Here is a 10,463-nt window from a genome sequence, read left to right on the forward strand (position 1 = left end):
CCCAGCTCGCCTCCTCACCCCCCGCTACCTGCTCACCTTCTCAGCCTCCCTCCCCCGCCGCCAGCTCACTTGCCTGGCCTCTTACCTTCTGCTGCTGGCTCACTCTCACTGTCCAGCCTGACACTGGCCCCTTCACCACCCCGCCCACTGCCAGTCAGCCAACTGGCCAGCTGGCCAGCCAGCCAGCCGTTGGCTTGCCCACTCACCCCTCATGGGCTGCACAGTGAGCCCATGTGGGCCACATGTGGCCCGCGGGCTGTATGTTGTGCAGGCCTGCTTTAGAATCTAAAATCTAAAGGTTTATTAATAAAAGGAAAAAGATATAGATGAGTGCTAGAATTGGTTAAATGGAATCAATTACATACAGTAATGGCAAAGATCTTGGTTCAGGCTTATAGAGTGATGGAATAAACTACAGGTTCAAATCAAGTCTCTGGACTACATCCACAGCTGGGTAGGATCATTCAGTCCTTTGTTCAGAGCTTCAGTTTGTAGCAAAGTTCCTCCAAAGGCAAGAAGGAGGATTAAAGACAAAATGGAGGAGATGCAGCAGCCTTCTATAGGCTTTCTCTAGTGGATGGAAACCCCTTAGTTCTCCTGTGCAAGATCACAGCAGGATGGAGTTTGGAGTCACATGGGCAAGTCACACATCCATGCATGATTCAGTTCTTTATAGGCCGATGCCATTGTTTACATGTTAGTTTGAACATTCCCAGGAAAGTTCAGATGTGGATTGGCGTCTCCTAAAGTCCATTGTCCGTTAAGTGTATCTTGATTGCGCACTTACTGAGAATAGTCCTTCTCGAGAAGCTGACCAAATGCTTCACTGAGGCTACTTAGAATCAAAACACATTGGTATACAAGTACATAGCCAATATTCATAACCTCAACTACAAAAATGATACACCCATACCGATAGCATAATCATAATCAGCAAATTATAACCTATCCATAGACACCTTACATGACAACCTTTGTACAATATTTGCTGCAAATATATAACAGTGGTCGCAACAATGATCTATACGGTCACAGGTTATGTCAGTAACGTCACATGGGCACAACTGAAACAGTCCTGAACTTGGTGGATTGAAAAGCAAACTTTCCCAAAGTTCACAGTGGGGATTTGTATCCTGTCCACTGTTGTATAGATTCAAACTGTGATCTTGAAGCCAAATCCAGATCTGATGGTTTAGATCCGAGGATCTGGTTTGGCTTGTGTCTGTTTTCGGTGAACCTGAGTCAAGTTTTGAGCAAACTGGTCAAGCTGTGGTTTCAGGTCGAAATCATCCAGGTTTTTTTATCAGAAATCAGAAAAAAAGGTGATTTCAGCTGAATTTTATTTTGCTTCATTTGAAGCACATGAACTGAAGCAACAAAATCGTTAAAGTGAATCTTCCACCTCCTTAACGAAGCAAGTGTCTAACAGCTCTATTTATAATATCTTCTGTTTGGACACTCTTCCCCCTGTAAAACCAGAGGCTCTGATTTGGATCTCATACCAGTTTTATACCTTTCTGTCTGTATGGACTTCAGTGAAGTTACTCTTTATTTACATTGTCAGAGAGGAGAATCAAGCCCAATTTACCACGAGATCATAAACATCCAGTTACTCAAGCCGTTATTATGCACGATAAACCCAAGCAATGGCAATCTGTGTCAGTACATTCTTACGGAACTACATATTACTCTAACTCAAATTGCCTGTTATTCCTTCTACCTACCCTTTTCACAAACTCAGAATATATACAGTATTAATCTGTCCACTTTCCAATAACAGATTTTTAATATCTTCCACTGTCAAATGCATTTTATCGTATTGTTTTACTTTTAATTTGGCTGTGCTGATATATATTAAGTTAGACCCTACTTTAATGTTCTCTTTTCTCATTATTTCTTTTGTGCATTTCTTACTATTTCAGTTGCTGTGTGCTAGCTCCATGGGGGTGGTGTGCCTATAACTCTATCATACATATTTTCACCCATTTTTCTACTATTTCAACAATACCAATTTATTCTTAAAAGCAGCAAAGAATCCTGTGGCACCTTATAGACCTACAGACGTTAGTCTATAAGGTGCCACAGGATTCTTTGCTGCTTTTACAGATCCAGACTAACACGGCTACCCCTCTGATAATTTATTCTTATTTAATCTGAGGAGAAGAAAGGAAACAAAAGCAACAGATTTGCAAGGACATAATCAATATGGGTTCATGTCTTCAGGTGACATTGACCCCGGCCCAGGAGTTCAGTACAAAAGTCTAAGTGCTAGGCTGACTGGCTGTTAAGTGGATTTACCTCTTACCACATAACAACATGACCTTATTACTGTCATCCTTACCTTCCTTTCCCTTCCCCCAGTATATTTTGAATTCTCACTTGTTGTGCTATGCCCACTCTTGCTCCATGGAATGAAGAGCTTATGATCCATGTCTTTTACTTGTTTTTCTCAGACACCTAGGATTTCTGCTAGGAAAATTAGTAAACTTGTCTTTCAACTGGCCAGGAACGCTGCAATGGATTATTTCCCAGTTAGGGGGAAAATGAGTTGCAATAGACCCAAGATACTACTAATAGAATAGCAGTAATATCTGGCTCTTATATAGTGCTTTTCATCAGTAGATCTCAAAGTACTTTACAGAGAAGGTCAGTATCATTTTCCCCATTTTACAGATCAGGAAACGGAGGCACTATGCAGTAAAGTGACTGACCCAAGGTCACCAAACAGGCTATACTGACTCTTAGTCTGGTTTATTTAGTATTGACCTTTTGGAATAAATGTTAAGTGTCAAAAGCAAAGTTCAGCTTACAACTCACACATGTGGCACACCACTTCCAGAAAATGGCTCTTTGTTCAAACACTCAGCCAGACAGTATTACACAGTGTCTTAAAGCAGGGACACTGGACCAAGGGCAAGGCACCTTTCCTAACAAGGGTGGTATTGTGATTGGATGGGGAGTCAGGATTTGCTTCTGTCTCTGGCTGTGTCACAAACTGTGTGTCTGATCTTTGGCAAGTCATTTAATCACGGTGTCTGAGTTTCCTTAGCTGAAAAATGGGGATAATACTCATTCTGGCCTACCTCATTTGGGTGATCAGTGATTGTTAATCATTCCAGATGGAAGGTGCTATGGAAGTAGAAAGTACTAACTTTGTTGTTTTTCATTTTTACTCAAACACATGTCATGGTTAGTGGTGTTAAATTCAGTACCACATCTACCCTGGAACCAAAGGCCCACCTCCTGTCTATGCAGATATTGATACACATCCCTTTGCTATAATAGCTGAGTAGCTCACATCACCCTATGTGAAACAGAGAAGTAGTGTTAGACATTTTACAGATGGGTAGCCAAGGCACAGAGAGATCACATCTTGCACAAAGTCACACAGGAAGTCTGGGGCAGAACTAGCAGCTGAACCCGTGCTTTCCGAGTTCTAGTTTAGTGACTTAATCACAAGACTGTTCTTTGTCTCCTTTTAAAATAAATGGTCAGCAGTGACTCATCAGAATATAGAGCGCACTGAACTGTAATAGGGCCAGACACAAGCCCTTTTTTGTTGAATATGCATCGTACACCCTAGGCACTTGTTTTTATGTTAATGTTACTCCAGGTTCCCGTAACACCTGAGTCATTACCAGGATTAGACTGCCTTCAAGTAATCATGCTTGGCTGTTCCTGTCCAGCCATTTTCCTTGCACAGAGACAAGATCAGAATCAGTGAAGGGAGAAAAATTGCCTCTGCTCCCAGTCCTTGTGCCGACGTTTGGTAAAGTATATCTAGTCAGATTAGATAGTGACAGCTCTTTGTTGCTCTCCAGGGCGGGGAGGACCTCCTTGACGGTGCGCTCCACCAGCACCCTGCCCACCATGCGGTAACACTTGCGGGTGGGGTCCACGTCTCGCAACATATCGATGACCAGGCTGTGCTCGTTCAGCTCCAGCTCCAGCTCCGCCGCCTTCGAGGCCAGGCCCCGCTGCTCCTGCCGCAGCCGGTTGAACGCGGCCACCACCTGCTCCGCCGTCAGGGCTTTGCCGGTGGACAGGGCTGTCGGTGCGCTCTTGCTCTTTCCACTGTCCGCCATCTTACAGTCTCCTCTCAGTCACACATTGCCATAGTGATGAGAAATGTCTCCTTCCATATCCGTCTGGCCACAAAACTACGTCCCCCTCCTCTAAGACAAGGACGTAGCTACACTGTCATCCTCTAGCTTCAGCTACTGTTACTATTGCTATTTGAGCCTGAATGTAACTGCCTCAGAAAGTGGGACGCTTGTGCCAGACCCACCAGCAGCTCATCCTATAAGTGACAAAGACCAGTGCAAACACTGCAGGAGGGCTTCATAAATGCTTCATAAACACCTAGGGCTCCCTGCTCACTTCAGAACAGAGCGCAAAGTCCTGGTCTCAATATAATGGGCTGAGACTCAGCTACTGAAGAGTCTGCTCACCCTCCAAGACAGGGATGACACAGCTAGAGAGACCCAGGTTTAGACCATTAGGGGCTGTAGGGCAGAACATTCTTGGGGGCAGAACCTGTGGCTATGAAGCTTCTTGCTTGAAGAGACAAGGCTTTGTCTATCCCAGGGCTTGTTGCACCGGTATAGTTATGCCATTGTTGATGCACCACTGCAAACCCATAGTGTAGACACGCTGCACCAGGATACAAAGTGTCTTGAACCAGTGCACGTTATCTTGGACTTGCAACACAGGTAACCCATGCAAGAGAGTAAAGGATGCCATATGCCCCCTTTGGTCCCTGCATGATGCTCACTTGGTGTCACAGTCATGTCCTGAATTAGTAAGAGGTAACCACCCATGGAATATCGATCTTGTGTCTGTATTTCAGCTCTGTTTTGCAATGCGTCATTCAATAGGCTGAAAATGTATTCCGTGTGTTCAAAGTAAATTCTAAACAGATTGAGCCTGGGTACAGTAGATCAACTGAACTAAATTCAAGTTAGAAGAGCTTTTGATTAAGAGATAAAGGACTTGTGGAGTGTGTGTGTGTGAAATCTCAAGTAGTTCTGATTAAAAATAGTAGGGAGTTATTCTCTCTGGGAGTAAGGGAGGAGAGAGACCTTGCACATAAAAGTACATGCTGTAAATCAGTGTCTAGTAAAGCAGTATATCTCAGGAATAAAAGCCAAGGAACTATATGGAGTGCACAGCAAAGCACACAGAGATTTCAGAGGAAAGCATGCTGTATTCAATCACATTAATTATGGTGTTGCAGGCACAGAAGTTGCCCAAGGCAAGCAACAGTGGTCCGTGCCCAGAGTGCTTAGCGCCAATAAACACACCAGGGTGGAGTGTGTTTAACAGCACCAGAAGTTGCCCAAGGCAAGCAAAGTTTATTTGCGATCTCAAAGCGGTGCTGGGAGACTTAGCATACCTCAGATCCAGCACACCTAATACAAGCGGCTTTTCCCTTTTTATAAGTTTTTTTTTCTCTTTCTTCTTTCTTCCCCCTACCTCCTCTTCCTCTTTCCTCCCCCTGTAGCAGTTACGTAAGCGCAGGTGCATTAAGTAATCTTGGCCGAGGCAGCTCGTTAGTAATTTTTTTCCTTCTGCAAGTTGTCTTGTCCTTCTGCTAAAGGTGCACAGGCCTCATTATTTCTGCTTTAGACCAATTAGAACTGTTGCAACTGATAACGGCTGTTACTCCTGGCCTTTCCCATCTGCCAGCCTCTTAGGTCGATTAGAGTTCAAACATGGAAGAACTTTTGCTCGCCAGAGGCCTAAACAGGAAGACTCCATATTCTTATTGCCTTCCACTTTTTTAAGTTACTTAGGGTTATGCTTAGTGACACCAACAATGGTATGGACTAAATTTTCAGTGCAGTGAATCCACAGAGTACAAGAGGAGTTAAGGGAAATATGAAAAGACAGGCAGTTAATAAAAGCCAGATTCAATAAAACTGTATATGCCTTCTGTGAATGGAGAAATAGATTCTTTGCACAGCATTTAGTAGACTCTTCCATGGCAAGGAGAATGGAGTCTGGCTGGATTTTATATTGAACATGAATCTAAAAGCCAAGGATTTGGGGCAGCATCCTCTGCGGTACGGAATAGCACCTGCCTGTCCATTGTATCTATTCACTTTTCATTGTATAGCTGCTACTGTGACAAACAGATCATTTTTATGTAGGAGGATTCCTATAGGGTGAGCATTCAGACTTTATGCAAGTGAAATGCCCAGGATGGAGAGTGGACAAAAATCCAGCGCAATCCAGGGTGTGGAGCTGCATCACATCTCCTTTTCCTCAGTTGCAATAGCCGTAGGCTGTGGTACCTCCTTGTCACCTGGGCTAGATGTTTATAGCCTCTAGAACTACATAATGAATCCAGGAGCCCCTCACCCAACTTGCTGCCAACCTTCCCCTATAGTGCCATCTTCTCCATCAGTCTGTTTCTGTGTCCAGCACAGAGCCCCCTCTATGGTGCACAGCGAGTGCAAAGAGCCTCTGCATGACCACTCTGGATCTGGACTTCCAGCCCTGCTCTCAGTGTGGAAGTACAAAGTGTAAGTGACACAGAGGGGACCTGTGTGGGGCCTGATCCATAGCTTATCGGAGCCAGTGAGAGTCTTTCCATTTATTTCAGTGGGCTTTGGACCAGGCCCTGAGTGAATTTCACGTCTGTTGAATAATTTCATCTTAGTTTCAATATTTCAGTGGCTCATTCTGTTCAGTTACTTAGTAATTAATTGGTAGATTATTCAGTTTAAATGGCTGTTTTCTCCTAGATTTCATTTCAGTTTCCAAGTTGAACATGTTAATTTCCAGGAGCAGCATTCTCTTCTGTTTCAGCTCCTAACTTTCCTTAGGAAGTGACCTCATGTCATTATTCAAATAGATTATTGCTTGGAGTGCCTGCGACTGAATTACCTAGTGTTTGTATAATGTAAAGCTCCCCCCACGAGCATTTAATGACCCTATTATTTTTCCTTTATTAGGTTTGTTTTTAAAGAACATTTCAGTCTGTTATTTATTATATGTTAAGTGGTACAGCTTGCAGAAAACATATCACATTATTTTTTTTTAATTTGTTTGCCTGCTAAAATAAAAATCTTTTATTTGTCCTGGTGGGGCAGTTAAAGTTTCTTGCTGACAGTTTTATGATTTCAATAGCTTAGTAAAGATCTTCCTCTTTTTTTCACAGAATGTTCCATTAAAAAGTTTAATGTGGCCCATTTTTTATGTAAGATGGGTGAAGGAGCAAGTTATTTCTAGCCGAGCAGAAGAGAAGTGTAATGTAGTATAAGTATAATATTGGGATGGTTCCGTTTTATTTTTCTCTTTGATTTATGGAACCCTTTCCCAGTCTGGGTTACCTGGTGAGGAACTGATCTCATAGTCTCTGTTCTCTCATTAATAACTGTGCTCTGCCAGTCAGTCTGAGGGCAGGCTCGCCCAATAGTCTTGTAACATAAGCGTGTGTCTAAGTTGTGATATATGAACAAGTAGGAATGGGTAAAATGGTGAAGCCTCTGGAAGAGACTGCCCTTTTCTTCTCCCCAGTAGGAATCCCAAAGCAGTAAAATGAATGAATGTGCTGTAGGTATCAGACACAATTACTGTATAAATTTCTCATAGATGGGGAAGGAGAATAGAACCCTGCCCTCCAGCTCCAAAAACACAAGTCTTTACCCCTAAAGTATGAGTCAAGCTGCTGACAGTAGTAAGAGCCTTATAATCATCCTGGGCCGGTCACTAGACGGCAATGTCAGACTTTAACTTACACACATGAAGTGCATTACGGCTGGGCAGTATCAGAAACATTCCCTGTCCTTCCTCATCTACGCATGGATCTTGCTGGCCTAGGAAAGTGTGATTACCCTGTGCTAGCTAGCCCTAGTGAGTCTGGCCCACTACTTTTTCTTTGGCCCTTGTCGAGACAGTACACTGGATTAGATGGGCCATTCTGTTATAGTAGGGTAGTCATGATGCTTTTTTATTTTATAACTATTACCTTATTGTTTTCAATCAACCTTTTTATCCTATTAGGGTGGATTCAGCATTAAAAGCAAACTGAGCAGCTTTTGTGCTATGGGAAGCCCTCCCCCAAATCCTAATATTTGAGGCTTTTTCTACTTTGTCTGAGCATCCCCATAGCACTAGATAATGACATGCTTGAATCCGATTCTGTGCTGTCATCTAGATTGACCAGATAGCAACTATGAAAAAATGGGACAGGAGGTGGGGGGTAATAGGCACCTATATAAGCAAAAGTCTCCCAAAATGGGACTGTCCCTATAAAAACAGGACATCTGGTCACCCTACTGTCATTGGCCATCGTTTAAGGTATATATACATTGCTGACATGGAGCCTAGCTTTAGTCTAGCTAGCTTGGGTGCCAGCGCTGTGGAACTTGGACTGTATGGGCTGTACAAGTCATCCCAGAACCTTAGGTAATTACACATGCGCTGCCTCAGCAGCTTCACTACTCCAGGACCTGAGCTATCTAGATTAAAGCTAGCTTGGGTGTGTCTACCCAAGCTGCAGTCGGCCCCAGTGTAGACATACCTTTAGAGAGTTATAAGCACATCTTCACACTTCCATATTCCATGATGTTTTTCAGAGTGTCTGGAGGCGAGCTTTTCGACCGCATAGTAGAGAAAGGATTTTACACCGAGAAGGATGCAAGCACTCTGATACGGCAGGTCCTAGATGCTGTCTACTACCTGCACAGAATGGGCATTGTGCATCGAGATCTCAAGGTAAGGCCACTTACTTACTTGTATCCCTAGATAGTATTAATGAGTGTCGGCCCAATTACCGCAAGGCCTAACTCACTCTGTTCAAGACTACCATTGGTAGTAGAGATTCATCTTTTAAGTGAGGCTTTGTATAATCCATACCCTCATTTATCTGAACAGCTGTCCTGTATTTTATCTAGACTAGTGTTTCTTCATCTTGTCTCATGAAGGGCCTTGTCCTGCCACCTTCACCAACATTAGTGGTGAGTGAGATTACAGCAGATCTGTCCCGGGGGGAAATGACTTCAGTTACATTAAGAATGTGAGCTCTTCTGGGCAGACGCATATGTTTTTACTGCTGAAAAGTGCCGTGCAAATTTACAGTGCTGTATTAAATACTATATACTACTTATAATGATGAGGGATTTGTGATGGAATCCCTGGGTTACAGCCTAGAACTATGGGATCGCTGTGCCCCCTTAACTCTCCAGCCTGGGCTATCTCTCACAATGCCTTGCTAGTGACTAGCAGCAAACCCCTCCAGATGCTGTTATCACTCAGCATAACCACATGTGGAGTCCCACACCCAGCTAGATTGCATGAATGGTCCCTGAGCCACTCATAAATTACACAGAGAAAGGCACAAGCCCATTCCCCCCATCTCTCCAGCGGTGCATCCCAAAGCCATACCATCTTTCCCTGGTCAGAAGCCTGACCAGTGTAGGTTTATTAGACAGTCTGCTCCTCTGTCGATGTGGAGAGGACATAAACAAGCCTTTGTAAATTAAGCTGAGATTGCTCAAGCACTTCAACCAATACTCTCTGTTTTAGGTAAAATACAAAACATATTAACTACAGAAAGATAGATTTTAAGTGATTATAAGTGGTGGGCATAAAAGGTCAGAGATAGTTATCAAAGAAAATAAAAGGTAAATGCACAGTCTAAATCTTAAACCTTATTATGTTAGGTAGTATATCAATCAGGCAGTTTTTTCACCCCACTGGATGTCTCCTCAATTGAAGTCCTTGTCTTTCCAGCATTCTTGATGGTTCCAGCATGGGTGGAGGAGGAGAAAGGCCCAGGCATGATGCCACTGTCATTATTTTATACCCTCAATCCATGTGACTGGAAAATATTAGCCCAGATTTGTCCTGGTGGGCCTTGCTGAGACACAGTGTTAAGCAACCCCCTGTGGTAATCTAGCCGTCCAGTCCCAGACCTGGACTTTAGTGTCCACCAGTCTGGTCCTGTCCCAACCTGGACTTTTGCGTCCAAAGTTTGGGGGCTTACCTGAAACTCCCCCAGCTCACTACCAGCTTGGATATTCTCGCTGCCACCAGATCAGGAATTAATCTATGGGGCCTGATCCCCCCTTTCCTCCCTCTGGTGTCCCCAACCCTCCCTTGGTGGGACACCCAGATTCCCAATCCCTTGGATGCTAAAAGCAGGACAATAACCCCTTCCCCCTCCTTCTCAGGCTTGCCTCGCGGCTAACCTGGTGAAGGAAGAAACCAGCTTTTCTGCTTCCCTCAGGACAATGGAGATGCAAAATACCCACAGCTGGGCTCTGCCACCCCCCTTGCTCCAGGAACGAGGAAAAACTGTAACCACCAGAGAACAGAGAGAATTCTTCGTCTCTTTCCCCGTAGTCTGCTCTTTCCCTGGACCCAAATAGGAAATAGCCCACAGCCTGGCTTTTCCCTTTGCCTCCCTAGGAAAAGAACTTTCACAAGGTTTAACAAGAAAACTTTATAGGAAA

The 10,463-nt window shown here is 43.9% G+C and overlaps 1 protein-coding gene across 1 annotated transcript in view; it reads left to right on the forward strand.

Moving 5' to 3' along the window:
* The window catches only part of CAMK1D (calcium/calmodulin dependent protein kinase ID), a 422,396-nt gene that overhangs the window by 330,393 nt on the left and 81,540 nt on the right, over positions 1-10,463 (forward strand). Inside the window, exon 4 of the mRNA XM_032798304.2 lies at positions 8,586-8,724. Coding sequence (XP_032654195.1) covers positions 8,586-8,724 — 139 coding nt within the window. The remainder of the gene's footprint in view (positions 1-8,585; positions 8,725-10,463) is intronic.

The sequence above is a fragment of the Chelonoidis abingdonii genome, chromosome 1, assembly GCF_003597395.2.
Source record: "Chelonoidis abingdonii isolate Lonesome George chromosome 1, CheloAbing_2.0, whole genome shotgun sequence".
Classification (NCBI taxonomy): Eukaryota; Metazoa; Chordata; order Testudines; family Testudinidae; genus Chelonoidis; species Chelonoidis abingdonii.